The sequence below is a fragment of the Acomys minous genome (genome assembly GCF_964271855.1).
Source record: "Acomys minous genome assembly, chromosome: 15".
NCBI classification, from domain to species: domain Eukaryota; kingdom Metazoa; phylum Chordata; class Mammalia; order Rodentia; family Muridae; genus Acomys; species Acomys minous.
The window spans coordinates 85,094,704-85,110,310 of record NC_140497.1 but is presented as its reverse complement, the minus strand read 5'-3'; the positions used below and the strand labels follow the sequence as shown (position 1 = coordinate 85,110,310).

The window sequence follows — 15,607 nt, the reverse complement described above, 5'->3', positions numbered from 1 at the left end:
GTTTTCTTTTATAATAACACAAGGATCTAAGAACAATGGTCACATAAAGAGCCCTCGTTAACTTAATGTGAATAGTCTTGGGATAGAATTCTATACAACTTAGCCACTTAAGGAATACAATTCGGTAGCTTTCTGTATAGTGGAGGAATTGTGAAGCTGTCACTATAGTCAACTTGGGGGCATTTGCATAGCCCCCAAGCCTGCACCCCAATAAGTATAATCTGCACCCCATTAGGCACACTCATTCACTCCAGCTAACTGATTTGTCTCTATAGGTTTGCCTATACTGCGTAGCTCCTGTGAGTGAATCTATGTAGTGTCCTTTTGGACTTATTTTCCTATTGATACTATTCAGATTTCACCCACATTATATCAGTAGTATACTGGTAACTCGACTCACTCATTACTAAATAATATTCCTTTGTATGGAAGTAGTGGATGTTGAATTTATTAGTGGATTGACACTAAGGTGGTTTCTCTTCTGTTCATTGTAGCTAATACTACTCTGAACACTCCTTTAAGGATTTTTGTGTGTAGATTGTATTTTCATTTCTTTGGGTTATGTCACTCTCTGGAATTGATGGGTCATATAGTAAGTCTGCCTTAGACTTTTAAGCAGTTAGCATTTTAAATTCTCACCATTAGTTGAGATAATTCCAAATTCTCCAATTTTTTTTTGTGTGTGTATATCTGGTGTATGTGTGTAGTATGTGTATACAAGTGTGTACATGTGTTTATGATGTCTGTATGTGAATATTGTGTATGTATATGGTGTGTCGAGGGGGGTTGTGGGTGGTGCATGCATCTGTTTTAACAATAATCCACTGAGACAGGGTCTGTCAATGGATCAGGAACTAGATTGATAGCCAGCGATCTCCAGTGATCCTTCTGTTCTGTCTCCTCACACTGGGGTTACAGGGCTGCATGACTACATCTGGATTTTTACATGGACTCTGGGGATTTGAACTCAGGTCATCTAGCTTATACGCAAGAGATCTGACTGAGCCATCTCCCCATTCCTCTAATGTTATTTTTAATACTATTTTTATTTTTTACATATATATTTATATTATTACACATATATAAAATAACTACATACAGCAAGAAAAATGAAACAATCAGGAATTACATTAATGTTACATTCATAGTATTTTAGCTATTTTTATTTAGCAACCTTGAAGAAAACATTTTCCTATCTTGGTGAGTCTAAAATTCTGAATGTAAATCAATATCTATCATATCTCTATCAGCTTAAAACATCTATCTAGACTTAAAAATATCTTAACCCCTAGACAACTCAGCTTAATTGTGAAACGAAACTATTTGGTCTTCAACCCCATCAGAGTCTTGAGAAATAAAATTAATTACCTGAGTAAACAGGAAGTGCAGGTTAGCAGCTTCCAAATTGAAAAAATAAAAAATAAAAATGACAGAGATAGTTTGCTGCCTGAACAGTCATCCAAAACTCTGTATAACATTGGTACACCATCTTCAGCCTTCTGGCCCAGTATATCTGACATAAATATTTGTGAGGCAGGAACAGTTGAGGACTTGCTTACCCTGTCTTGGCAGAGTTTGGCTGTCGACTTGCCTATTTTTAGGGAGAATTCTGTCTGTGGTAGAAATGAGGACATTTTGCCCTGTGGCTTGTTTGCCACATTTGACACCATCTCCATAAGGAGGTTCTTTGATGTTCATCATCTTCTTTGATGTAGACTGGGTGTTGCCAGGGGTTAACCAGCTTATTGTCAAAGAATCCTTAAATAAATAACACACATTATATATACTTCTACTCTAATATGAGGTATTGTACCCATACCACTCAAGTAGAATACTTGAAAGTGCTATTATTGCAGGCTGTTTAGGATAGTAAATTGTACAAGTTAATTGTCAATTGATCAAATCATGGTCATGTCAATTACTAGTCTATTTTTATCACAAGAATATACATCCTAGGTGTAACAGATACGTATAATTCTATAGAGAGATAAGGTAACATAGTTAGATAAGGTCTTTAAAAACCCCAGAGTCCTACAGACTATAACATTTAAAGATGTTATTGTTTTAAGGATCCTCTAATTTTTTTTTTTTAGTGAATTCTAAAATATAACCATCATAGGAGTCTAGCATGGCATGGTATTTTGTTCTGATTTTTTTCCTTATGGCTACAGATGAGGAATAGCTTTCATATATTTACTGGTCTTTTATATGTCTTTGGAAAAATATCTATTCCTATTTTTTGATGTTTATATTATGTTGGTATCAAAACCTGAGAGTTCCTGATATAGTCTACATATAAGTCCTTTATAAAACAAAACAAAACATGACCTGCATTTTTCTCTTATTCAGTGAAGTTTCACATTGAAGAACGTATTTTTAGTTCCAATGATGTCATTGTGGGTTATTATTACTTGTGATTTTCATTTTACAGCCAACAAACCATGGCCTGTCCAAAGCCATGAAGATTTACTTCTGTTTTTCTAAGCATTTAACAGTTTTTGCATTTATGTTTAGATTAAACTTTCAGTTAGCCTTTGCATACAGTTTGGGAGAGGGGTCCTATGTCATTTGCATGTCACTTTCCAATTGTTTGAGCTCCATCTCTTGAAGAGATTGTTCTTTCCCCATTGTCTCCACACCCATGTCAAAGTTCAGTGGCCTGTGTGAGAGCATGTTTATGACTTCTCCGTTGTATCGCACAGATCTGTACGTTGGTGTGTGTGCTGGTATGGCACCATGCTGACTCCGTTACTGGATACTGTAGTACAAGTCATCTAACTTTGCTGTTCTTTTTCAAGATTGGTTTAGTTGTTGTGGTTCCCTTGGTTTTTGTTGTTGTTTTCTTTTTGAGACATGGCCTCACTATCTGGTCCTGGTTGGCCTAGAAGTTGCCATGTAGACCAGGCTGGCCTCATGTCAGGTAGAGTCTCTTGCCTTTGCCTCAGGGGTGCTGAGATTTAAAGCCATGGCCTGGAGTCTCTGCATTTCTGTATGAATTTTAGCTCCCTTTTTTTTTCCTTTTTTTTTTTTGTGAAGAAGCTGGAAATTGGATGGAGATTTACATTAGAGACATTTTTAGGGCTGTGGACTGTCCTCATTTCAACATTAGTTCTTAGGATCTACAAGGATGTTTTGTCATTTATGTCAGTGCCCTCTTTGTAGTTTTAGAGTTCATATTTCTAAATTTATATAGCTCTTTTAAATTAGGCTTATTTTAAAAATTGCATTCTTTTTTATATTATTAAATTCGAATTGTGTTTGTGTACACTCCTGTCTCTGTGCAGCTGAGCATGCCCATGTACATGTGGAGGAGGCGAGTGGTCAATGCGAGTCTTCTTTGGGTGCTGTCCACCTAGTTTTCTTGTTTGTTTGTTTGGTTGGTTCTTTTGTTTTGTTTTTTGAAAAAGGGTTTCTTTGTTGTCTGATGGTCCCTGGTTTGGCTTGTCTGTCTGTCCAGTGAGCCCGAGGTATTGGCTTGGCTCCTTCATCAGTAGGATTACAAGTGTGTGCTTCCATGCTGGGCCTTAACACAGAAGCTCAGTGTCCTCATGCTTTTATGACAGCGTTTAACCGAATTGTCTCCTCAGCCCTTGGCTTAACTTTTGGTTGGTTCCTTGTTACTCTAGAGAAGCAAGTGGTTTTTACATACTGATCTTGCTGAACTGATTGATACCAGTAAGTTTTTGGTGTAGTACTCTGGGTTTTGCATACAAAACCATTTCATCTACAAGTAGATATGGTTTTAATTCTTTCTTTCCAACCTGGATGCATTTATGCTGTTATCTTGCCTTATGTCCTTGCTTGACCCTCTGAGAACACTGTTGAGGAGAAGTGGCAAGAATGTGCATCCCTGTTGTTTTCCTGACATTCAGGCACATTCGTTGGCTTTCTCATGCAACAAGGAAGCAGTTGCCTTAGAGAAAGTTCAAACAGGAAGCAATTGCCTTAGAGAAAGCTCATTTTGATCCCCAGTTCTGAAGTCGCTCACTCCAGTGACGTAGTTCACCATGGTGGGAGTGTGCAGATGTGCAAAATGCTCACCTCATGAACCAGGAATCAAAGTGAGCAGTTAGGCAGGACATCCCCCAAGGCCTTGCATCCTAAAGGCCCACAGCCCTTCCCAGCAGGACTACCCTGGAGACCCAGCCTTTAACACACAGGCCTTGGATGAGGGAGAGAGTATTTAGCATCCAAACAGCATTGGAAGAAGAATTAAATGTCTCATCAATGTGTTGTTAGCAGTGGGCTTTTGGTTCTCCTGCCCTTTATGTAAGACCTCTTTTATTGCTAGTTTGTTGTATGTTTTTACCATGATGGGAGTTTTGTCAATTGTTTTTTCTGTTTCTGTTGTAGTGTCAATGTGGTTTTAGACTTGTTATAGCAACATGATATATTATGCTGATTTTGGTTTTTGGGTGCCAACCGACTTTGCATCCCCATCTCCTCGGTCATTGCTATCTGCTGCTGGTGCAACTGGTGCTGGTTCAGTGTGCAGCATCCTGCTGAGGATTTTGTATCTGTAATCACAAGAGACACAAGTCTGGATGTAGTTTCCTCATCTGGTTTTGACCTCAGGGTCTACTGGCCATGTAGAGCAAGCTGACAACTATCCCACACTCTGCTCTCCTAGTTTGTAAAGAATTGATGCTGATTCGTCTTGAAATGTTTGGATGAATTCACGAGTGAAGGCTTTCCTTTGTAGGATGTTGCAAAATTCCCAGTTACATCTCCTTCCTGTAGCTCTAGACTTTCTGCTTCATATCCAAGTCTGTTCGTGTTACAGAGACTCGGTTTTGAGAGTTTGTTTCTTGAGGAGTTTGTTTTACCTTCGCTTAACCTGTGATCGGAATAGCTCTTCTTTTTCGCTCATTGTTTCTGTAAGGCTGGTTTATAGTCTGTTGTTTCTGTAAGGCTGGTTTATAGGCTGTTGTTTCTGTAAGGCTGGTTTATAGTGCATTGTTTCTGTTAAGGCTGGTAGCAGAGTTTTCCTTTCATTCCTGATTTTGATAGCTTGAGAGCTCCTTCTCCCTCTGGCCAGGCTAGCTAATAACTCATGACAGTGGTTGAGGTTTTTAAATGATTCACTTTTATTATATTTAATTGCATGGATGCTCTGTGTGTGTGTGTGTGTGTGTGTGTGTGTGTGTGTGTGTGTGTGTGCACATGAATACAGTGTGTGTGTGTCTGTGTGTGTCTGTGTGTGTGGGGGGGGGGTTGTATATGCATGCAAGCGCAGATGGGAAGCCAGAGGCACTGGATCCCCTATGGTAGTTGTGAGCTGCCTGACCTGGGTGATGAGAGCCCTTGCAAGTACAGGGCATACTCTTAACTGGTGAGCCATCTCTCCAGCTCCCTTATTGATATTTTTAAAGTTTCATGGACTGCTCTCTGTTGCTTCCATCATTGAGGGTCTAATAATTTTTACTCTTACTCTCATTTGTCCTAGGGAAGGCCATCAGAGAGGGCTGTGTTCTGGCTGGCATGGAGGGTTAGCCAGAGTTCAGGGATCTTGCTTGAGTGTGATGTTCTCTGTAGACTGCCCAGCTCATGGGTTAGGAATAAATAATTGGCTCAGGGGTGGGAGTGGTGACGTCTGTGCCTTACTATCATGTCATGTAGGAAGGACGGGTCCTGGTAATAGACATTTTTCTGGAACACAGAGATGGTAGGCAGGGAGGACGGATGATGACTATCAAACTGGTAGCTATAAAACCGCTTCAACGATAGCTGTATCCTAGAGGATAAGACCCAACGGCTTTAACCTCATCAAGAAGAAATTTAAATTAGCCTGTTTTCCTTTAAATCACAACACAACAAACTATAGGTGACTGTGGTACAGCCATATCTAACGGGAACTGCGAAAGTCGTAAATCAGCCAGCGCAGCTGCTGGACAAAGACCCAGCAAAGCTGAGCTACGTGATATACTCGCTGTTGTGCCATCTTTCATTTTTGGTCTAGCTCTCCACGTGCTGCATGCTGGGGGGTGGGGGAGGCTTTAAATATTTGTACAACGTGGGGATTTTGGCTTGATGGGAAACGTCTTATGAAGCATTTACGCCTTCTTGCAGGATCACTGCTTCTAAGCTTCCCCAGGTAAGTCCTCCCACTTTTAGGGAGCGATCCCTATCTGGCCCTACTTGAAGGTCTTCCTTATGCCCTGGAGGTTGTGGCTCAAATAAAGACATCAGAGACCTACTTATGAGGCTCTGACTCCAAGATGCTCTTGAGACACTTGCCCTGCACTTACTCAGCAACAAGAGAGTCAGAACAAGGTAAAGTTTTTTGTTTGTTTGTTTTTGTTTTTGTTTTTCAAGACAGGGTTTCCCTGTGTAGCCTTGGCTGTTCTGGACTCGCTTTGTAGACTAGGCTGGCCTCGAATCACAGCGACCTGCTTGCCTCTGCCTCCTGAGTGCTGGGATTAAAGGCGTGCGCCACACAGGGGCTTATACCAAAATGGTGTGGACAAATGATAAGATAATGAAGTATTAAGACACCCCATTCTTAGAAAAGTTGGCTCATGCAAGGCCATTGTGGTGTCATATGACCAGGGAACAAAAGAATACCAAGATTAGGCATATAAACAAATTCTACAAATATATAAAATATGAATATTGCATTATGCCAAAAGTTGAATAATGACTGTAGCAGCTTTGGCCTGAAGATTTGTCTTGGGCCTAATGTCTATTAGCACTCTGACCATTAAAAGTTGATAATACAGGTGAGCGTGGTAACGCCTGCCTGTAGTCCCAGCCCTAGGAGAGGCAGAAGAAGGCAGATCTCTGAGTTCGAGACCAGCCTAGTGTCCAGAGTGAGTCCAGGACAGCCAAGGCTACACTGTGAAACCCTGCCTTGAAAAAACCAAACCAAACCAAACCAAAAACAAAGAAGTTGATAATACACTGCTCGGGACATGGCAATCTGCCCAAATTGACTTGGAGATTTTCTTTTTGTCTAGTGCCCTTGAAACCACAAGATTCTTAAAAGTTGGGTTATATAGGGTTCATGAGGGAAAATGATTTTAAAAGATAATGCTTTTCTGTCATGGTTTACCAATGATAACTAAACATACGACCAAGAAGAAGTTAAAACACATGTCTGGGGAGAAAACTGATATGATCTATGTTTTGGAACATGAATCAATCCCTGCCTACTGAGTTCTGTGTAAACAAAGAAGCATTCTGACTGGCAGTGAGTCAGGCTAGAAGATTCTCCTACACTGGTACCCGACTCTCTCCTCTCTTGCCATCACCTTATCTCCTCTTCAGGCCCGGCCATCTCAGGGGCTGGCCCCCGGCACAACTGGGTCTCACTACATAGCCCCTGGCTGGCCTAGAAGTCACTACATAGATCAGAGAGATCTGCCTGCCTCTGCCTCTAGAGTGCTGGGCCTTACGGCATGTTCCTCCACACCTGGCAGGAACGAGTTTTTATATTATGATAGTAATATTAACTCGGAATACGAATAATTAACCTGATGCAATATTTTACCCGCTGTCACGGGAGAAGAACATGTCTAGGAGCCTACAGTTGGGATGTGAGGCAAATGCTGTTTCCTCGCAGCACAGTAAGACTGAAGCGCCATGCCTTTAAATCCCAGCACTCGGGAGGCAGAGGCAGGCGGATCGCTGTGAGTTCGAGGCCAGCTTGGTCCACAAAGCTAGTCCAAGGCTACACAGAGAGACTCTGTCTCGAAAAACCCAAAAAAAAAAAAATTAGATGCCACCATGGCCAGAGTGGCACATCCTTCACATGCTGTTCTCTCTGGATGGCCATAATCATTGTACGACACAAAAACGGATCATTATATCTGAAAACTACTACCTGAGAGTTTTGGATTCTATTTTCATTTCGTTTTCTACTGATTCACTCCAGTTTGGGTTCTACCTCGTCTCAGTCTTTCATAGGAGATCGTTTCTCATTTGTCTTACTTCATGGATGGCCCTAACCCTACTTCCTGTCCTTGAGTTCCACCTCAGTGCTGTACAGACCTTAGGCTGTGCTATAAACAGTACAATCAAAATATGAACAATAGTTTGTTTTGTTTTGTTTTTTTAAGGGAGATGGAGCTTCAGTTGGGGCAATGCAACTGCCATGTGTTTAGAATGTGATCCTGTGTGCACGGGATGTAACTGTGTAAAAGTGAATATGAACGTACAGAGCCCTGCTGAGTACCTGCAGAGTTCAAGTTTGCATTTTATTAATTAGTGTAACTGTGCTTCAAAGAATGCGGACCATGTTTTCCAAGGGCAGGTGGTGCACCCACATATTTGGAACTGCCTTTGTGCCCTAACATGACCACGGCATTGGCTTGAAGGTGTTGCTGTGGGCAGCTGCTCTGGGTCTTGTGCACGTAAAAGCACATTCTGCAGATTCTTCGGTGTACTGACCTTCAGTATCCCAGGTGGGGAAGCCGGCTGCCAAGGAGGTCAGCTGTACACTATTTTATCAATTCTAGAGCTGGCACTCAAAGCCAGATCCGACTTCACAGCTGGTTCTCATTCATCCATAGTGATTTAAAAGTTGATGGAGACACTTTCCTCCTTTGGGAAACTGTTGAGATGAACACTGTATATATAGCACTTGGGCTGGGACACTGAATCACAGTCAACGCACCAAACGCGAAGGTCATTTTCTTTCTTTCTTTTTTTTTTTTTATTTTGGCTTTTTAAAATCACCGTTTATTCCATTTGGTAGAGGATTTTTTTCCCATACAAATATTTGCAACAATTTTGAATTCCCCAAAACCATACATAGACGATAAATACCATGCTATTAAAGTATTAAATTTGTACAAAAATACTTTACAGTTTAATACTTGTTTGTTACAAACAAAAATACATATTTAAGTGACTCATGATCTTTTTAATTTTTTTTTTCCTTAACATGATTCTGTTCTATACTTTCTTGCCCTGGCAGTTCTGAAATGTGTTTGAAATCATGTATTTCTTTGCACAAAAAAAAAAAAAATTATTTTCCTTAAGCAAAGGACACAGTGTTTGGATGTTTTGCCTATATGGATGTATTAGTGACCAAAATGAACAGGTTTGGAAAATAATTGTTTCGACATTCTACCATCAATATACAGATCTATTTTTTTTAAATATTTACCAAATAACAGTTATTAGTGTAGCTATTCAAAATATCCGAACAAATGAAAACAGTTGCCAACAAACATGTAAAGCAACTGTCACAGTTTATTGCTTTAGGGGATAACGATTGGCAATGAGCTTTGTGACAATGTATTTACAAGTTCAGCAAGTGGCATGGCTCAGAACAAAAGGTGCTGTGAAGTCCATGTGCCGTGCGTGCCTCAGCGCATCAGTCTGTGGACAGCTGAGCTGGATGACTTTTATTTGCCCTACCCACACAAGTGAATCTCACATCTCATTAGAGTCTTCGCTCAGTCTTAAATTCTTAGCCTTGGATTTTAAAAAATAGGACCATATCACTAATTCTCAGTGTTACTACATATTCTAATTCATTATCAGAGATTTTCAGCTATTAAAAAGAAGTGTGTCCTTAAGGAAAAAAGAAAACAGGTCACAAGACATATCCTGTTTGAGCATTTGTTGCATAGGGAATAGCATACATCTTAGTTAAAAATCATTCCTATATTTGGGCAAAACATTTACCACCACCTATTATGGTCTCCTACGTGCATTGTTGCTGACGTTTTAAGAAAACCTAATGTTATATCTGTGCCCCTTCCACTGCGGCAGGCCATCCTAGCTCACTGGCAGAGCCAGCTTTATGTAAACCCATGTTGCTCGTGTTCTTACGCTAATGACTTCATAGTAAGAAACTTATTTCATTCACGAAATTATCATAGAGAGTGTTTTCAAACAGATGTTTCTCTTCGTAGAAAGTGACAGTAAGATGAATCGTAAAAAAATTTTCCTCTGATCTTAACTGTGGGAAGGGGTGGGCTGCCTCCCTCTTTATTCCCTACCATTGGGCCTGGCAGAGAATGACCTGCCAGTTCCTGGGAGTGGCCGTTGTCGTAAAAGAAACCTCTTCAGGTTGGGGCGGGATGTGAACATGAGCCATGAGGGAGATTTAAAAAAAAAAAAACAAAAAACCCCTGTGCTTGCAGTTAATGCCACGTGATTCTGTGTGCATCAGCTGTCACAGAAATCTTAAAGGGTTTTGTTTTGTTTTTGTTTTGTTTTTAGCACCATATAGAGATCGTCTTTTGTCCTGTTTTTATAAAAGTACTGCTATAATGTGTTAGTGGGTTCTCGCGTCTCTAGATTACCACCGTGGCTGGGCTGCTGGAAGAACGCACTGTTCTGCTCCCCCCAGTCTCCTGAAAGAGCCTGCTGTTCTATTGACTTCTGGGAGGCCAGTGGGTTTCTGCTGATAACCAGGTCCAGCTTGTTGCCAGATTCGGCAATGAGCGGCACCGCTAGGCAGCAGTCAAAGTCTCTCGTCCGGACGTGATTGACCTGCCGGGGGCCAAGAAGAGCCATTTTCAATGACTGTTCCAGCCACTGCACCCCAAAACCCAGAGGCAAATTGCTTCACTCTCAAGGTGAGCCACGAAGAGGGGGTCCCCCTCCTCTCCCACTTCACTACACAGTGACAAGGCTATTGGTTCACTCTGCACCCTCTGCAGTGGAGTGTGAGGATGACCTTTCCCAAAGTCTCCTGCAGCTGACTGCTACAGAAGAAAACAAAGCTTAGAGCAGGGAATTGCTTTGCTTTGCACTAGCAGCTGGCAGGGGTTTCCTAAGGATGTAGTTCCGGGGTTTCCTAAGGACGTAGTTCCGGGGTTTCCTAAGGACGTAGTTCCGGGGTTTCCTAAGGACGTAGTTCCGGGGTTTCCTAAGGACGTAGTTCCGGGGTTTCCTAAGGATGTAGTTCCGGGGTTTCCTAAGGATGTAGTTCCGGGGTTTCCTAAGGATGTAGTTCCGGACAGTCTGGCTACATGATACTGAATTCCTTGGGTTAAGAATGAGCCCCCCAACCCCCCGTCTCAATTTGCACATGCTGTATGCACTCTTTAATTCCCTTTCGACACTTTCTGTGTGGGGACCTGGGAGTTGAACCTCCGGTGCCACACATGTTAGACGAACGCCCTGTTCTATATTCCTAGCCCAACAGCAACACTTGTTAAAATCACCTGCATTTCATTTCCAGTCCTGACTTCCCGTCCTCTCTGCCACTTTCTGAGGACAGGTGCTGGGCACTCAGAGGGACCCAGTCTTAACCTCTGGGTGCCGTGGAGTCCTCAGCTTCCTTGGCTGGTAGCAGCTTAGTCCTCTGGACACGCACCTATCCCTTAGCTCTCCTTGTCTGGTATAATGAACACTGACCGGCAGAGGTCGCTGCCTGGGCCTGAGAATAATACCGCGGCACCCATGTCTGAAGCTGGTGGCTAGAGGTAGACACTTAAGAGGCATCTTTGCCCTTTCTGTGTCTGCTTCCTGTTTGGCCTGCTCCTTCTGTGGACCACTCAGCATCTGCCCTCAAACGTCAAAGGCTCCTGGTACAAAGCACTAGCTGCTCCCTACTCTCTCTTCTTGAATTCTTCATTCCCATCTCCATGGTGGGGACAGGGGGCTGCCCTGCTAGTCTTGGGGCTGTCCCTGCCCAGGATCTGAAAAAACGGGCAACACTGAATGGTGACATTTGCACTTCCTGCCTGAAGACCCAGGGACTGGTCCCCCAGGCCTGCCTTCCTCCCAAGGTGTTGGGGGAAACTGAGGCATAGACTCAGAGCAAGCATCCTAGGCAGCATAAACTGGATGTGGTTGGACAAGAGCCACCATATGCCTCCCACAGAAGGCCCTCCAGGAATCGAGACAAGGTGGAGAACTCGTCATCGTTCAAGTCCCTCCCCAGGTCAAAGGCTCAACTCCCCATCGCTGCCCACTAGCCCAGGCTTGCTGGCTACATTAGTACTAGAAGCCTCATCAGTTTGGGCCCTTATGACACAGCCTGCATCACTCTGCTTTGATGCTCTAGTGCAGCATTTCTCAACCTCTGGGTCATGACCCCTTTGGGGCTGGAATGACCCTTTCACGGGAGTCACCTAAGATCATAGGAAAACACAGATATTTATATCACCGTTCATAACAGTAGTGAAATGGTGGTTATGAAGTGGCAATGAAAAGTTTTTGGTTTGGGGTGACCATAACCCTGAGGAACTGTATTAATGGGTTGCAGTGTCAGGGAGGTTGAGAAGCACTGCTCTACTGTTTTTAGTGGTCTGTTCATGCTCCCTAATGCTGTCAGAATTCCCTCCATGGTCCTCTTCCCCTTCTGACTGTATCTAACCCCTATGGTCTAATGATGGATTGGTCCCCATTGGGATGCACTAAAGTTCTGAAGGACTGTATTGGTCCCCATCAGGATGTGCTGAAATTCTGAAGGACTGGATTGTTCTAATACAAGTAGCTTGCCCACACCTCCCTGCTCTCCCCCTGTGAAGAACTGCTTCCCCACCATGTCCTTATTCATCCATGATAATATCGTATTGCTTTTCTTTGGTGTGTGTGTGTGTGTGTGTGTGTGTGTGTGTGTGTGTGTGTTGTAAGCCATGGTCATGTGGATGTTTGTTTGTCAGCAGGTGCATATGTGTGAGCATGGGTGTGGAGGTCAGAGATGCATGTCAGGTGTCTTCCTGGATTGCTCGCTACCTCTTTTTCTTTGAGACAGGGTTTCTCTATTGACTCTGGAGCCCCTAGGATGATCCATGAGCTCCAGGGCCATATCGAGGCTGAGGTCTGAGGAATGACCAGTAAGATGAAAAACATGGCGTTGAGCTCAGTGTCAGGAAATCCCGGGAGCTGAGATAGAATTCTCTATCCAGCTCTTCACCGACATTAGTCCCATAGTTTGATGACAGGAGTGGAAGCAAAGGGTCCACGTGTGCAGGAGAATCTGGAGGAAGTTGATGCTTGCGGGTTGGGGGCAAGGATTCAGAGCTCCTCTGAGGCCTTACCTGTAAGAGCCTGTCATAGGGCTTTAAGCCACCGAGATCCCCTGGCCCAGCTGGGCGGATATTTTTGACATACACTCCTTTCTCCAGCAGGCCATCTGCCACACTGAACCCAAAGTCCTCCATGCCAGAATCCTTGTATAAGGTCACCTGGAAAGTGAAAATGTGAAAGGTAGCTGAGCGGGAGCCATTTGCTGCTGGAGTTTCTTGGATGAAGGGGTTTCACAGACTAATTTCAATCCCCAAATGGACTTGCAGTATCAGCAATAGACGGCTTCTTCCACCCAACCCTGCTGCTCTTCCTGACCCCAGAGAGTCCTTGGAATCTAAAGTCTGAGCCAGAGCTGTCGAAGGAGATATGAATCATGCCTTCCTTTTTGGTTGTTATTTTACTGCCTTCTTAAAAAAAAAAAAGTGTACACACAGTGTACGTGTGTGTGTATGTATATGGTGTGCATGCATGTTTATGTACAGTGCGCCTGTATGTGTGTGTGTGTGTGTGTGTGTGTGTGTGTGTGTGTGTGTGTGTATGGTGTACAGCATGCATGTTTGTGTGTAGTGTGCATGTTTGTGTGTAGTGTGCTTGCATTTGTGTGTGCGCGTGTGGTGTGCATGTGTGTGTGTATGTGTGTGTGTGGTGTGCATGCATGTATGTAGGCCAGAGGACAATGCCAGGTATTTTGATACCCTACTCCATCACTCTGCCTCATTTTCCTGAGACGGGCCTCTCACTAAACCTGCAGCTTGCTATTTTTCAGCAAGTCTGACTGGCAAGCAAGCCCTAGATTCTCCTGTCTCCAAGTCAACCTCTATTTGAGGAGGAATGTCTTGAGTGGATGTAACAACTGTCAATAAGGCCCTGTTTAGCCAATCAGCTGAATAGAAGGACAGGAAGTGGAAGGCGGGACTTCCTGGAGAAGGGGTGGAGCCAAGATTGACAGTTGAGAGAGGAAGAAGGTTGAGAGTTGACAAGAATAGGGGAGAGAAATGGCCGGAGGATCACCAGATTGACAAGTGCTTGGAATACATGTATATTATGAGGTTTAGAGTAGTTTGTTTTTGTTAGTTTTGTTAGTTTTTTATGTTAGATTTGTATCAGTTTAGGTTCTGTCCAGCATAGTGCTGGCAGCTTTAAAGTATGCTTCAGACTCTGTGTCATTTATTAGCCATCTTAGGCTGAACCGATACATTTTACTGTAAGAAACTGGCACCCAACTTATTTAGTGTGTCCACACCCTTGTAAAAGGATACTTTGTTATAGTTTGGTGGGGGGAGTAGACTGCTATGGTTCCTCTCCAACTCACTATGGCAGAAGGCTCCTGGATCTTTTTTGGCCTTTTCTTGGCTTTTGTTGTTCAGAGAGTGTGGAAAGCCACAGAGCCCTTTGTGGACCTCGCCCCAAGATGGCACCTGGTATGCAGCCAGAGCTGCCTCGGTAGAGGTAAACAAGTCCTTATTTGGAAGACGCCCGCTGCTTGCATTAGCTCCGCCTCTACGAGCCTATCAGCATGTGAGACGTGGCTTAGTGTGATTGGCTGTTTGGGTGGTATAAATGAGCGTGACGGGAGTGGCTCGGGGGATTCTCCTGGAAACAAAGCCTGAGTAAAACTGCTTGAGAGAAGAACTGGTGGTCACGTCTTTCTTGCTGGTCGAGCGAGGCGCGACAAGTGGTGGCCCGTACGGGGACCCGACTCCCCCACCGTTAAGTTCAGAACTCCAAGTGGTCAGGGATTGCCGGCGGGTAAGTTCCTGGTAAGTGGAGCTTACGACCCCTGGGGAAGGGAAAGGGTTCGGGAGGGAGCTAATTCTTAGGTCTCCGGAAGGGAGCGAATTCTTAGGTCTCCGGAAGGGAGCCAATATGTGAAGTTTATTGCGGAAAAGAAAGTGAAAATATGGGTGCATCACAGTCTCATCCGGTTTTCGCCGCTCTTCAAGAGCTGTTAAAATCAAAGGGAATCAAATTAAAGAGTATAAACCTTGGAAACCTTTTTGTCAGAATGTGATACCGTAGCCCCCTGGTTTGCTGTATCAGGTCAACTAGCCTCCTCCAGCTGGGACAAGTTGGGTAGAGATCTAGACTTCGCCTGGGAACAAGGCGATCTGAAAGGAGGTGTAAGACCTATGTGGAGGCTGGTACGCAGTTGCTTGGAGGATACCAGATACTCACAGGCTCTGGAGGCAGGGAAACGGGCCTTAGAGCAGCTCAAAGAAGAAAGGTCTTTGAAGTCTGAGAAAGGGGATACATCAAGCGACAGTTCAGACTTGGAAGAAGATATTGAGGAGTTAGCAGAAAAAATGGAGAAGTCCAGACCTGACTCCATTTAAAAAGGGGAAGTCGCAAAAGGAGGAAGTGAAGACTAGAACTGGTGCGGAAGTTACCGCGCCTCCTCCTTGTTACATTCCTAATCCAGGGCCAGAGGCAACTGCAAGCGCTCGGTCTCTCTGCCCGCAAGTTTGGAGGGACGTTAGAGCTGGTGCCTTGGGTTTTCCAGTGTTCCAGGATGCTCAGGGACAACGCAACCATACCCCCTCAAACCTTGCTGGGCTCCTTATTGCCGCGGAGCTCGGGATGGGACTTTACCATCATGGACTGGATGCCAGACCCGTAAAAGTGCATGGGCCGTTAGGTCATATCTTACTTTCTCACCATATATTAGCACTTC

General features: G+C 43.7%; 2 protein-coding genes across 21 annotated transcripts in view; one reads left to right on the top strand and one right to left on the bottom strand.

The window, feature by feature from the left end:
* Positions 1-15,607, bottom strand: part of GRIP1 (glutamate receptor interacting protein 1) — a 625,712-nt gene that overhangs the window by 8,150 nt on the left and 601,955 nt on the right. For 8 of the 20 annotated variants that reach the window (XM_084760597.1, XM_084760582.1, XM_084760598.1 and 5 more), the window contains 2 exons: positions 12,948-13,094; positions 10,257-10,446 (listed from right to left, as the gene is read on the bottom strand). In XM_084760597.1, the coding sequence (XP_084616723.1) occupies positions 10,257-10,446; positions 12,948-13,094 (337 nt within the window). Of the gene's footprint in view, positions 1-6,077; positions 10,447-12,947; positions 13,095-15,607 lie in introns of those variants that run through there. The other 12 variants (XM_084760589.1, XM_084760591.1, XM_084760595.1 and 9 more) reach the window with 4 other exon arrangements.
* The window catches only part of HELB (DNA helicase B), a 58,620-nt gene that overhangs the window by 32,141 nt on the left and 10,872 nt on the right, over positions 1-15,607 (top strand). The window lies entirely within an intron of this gene.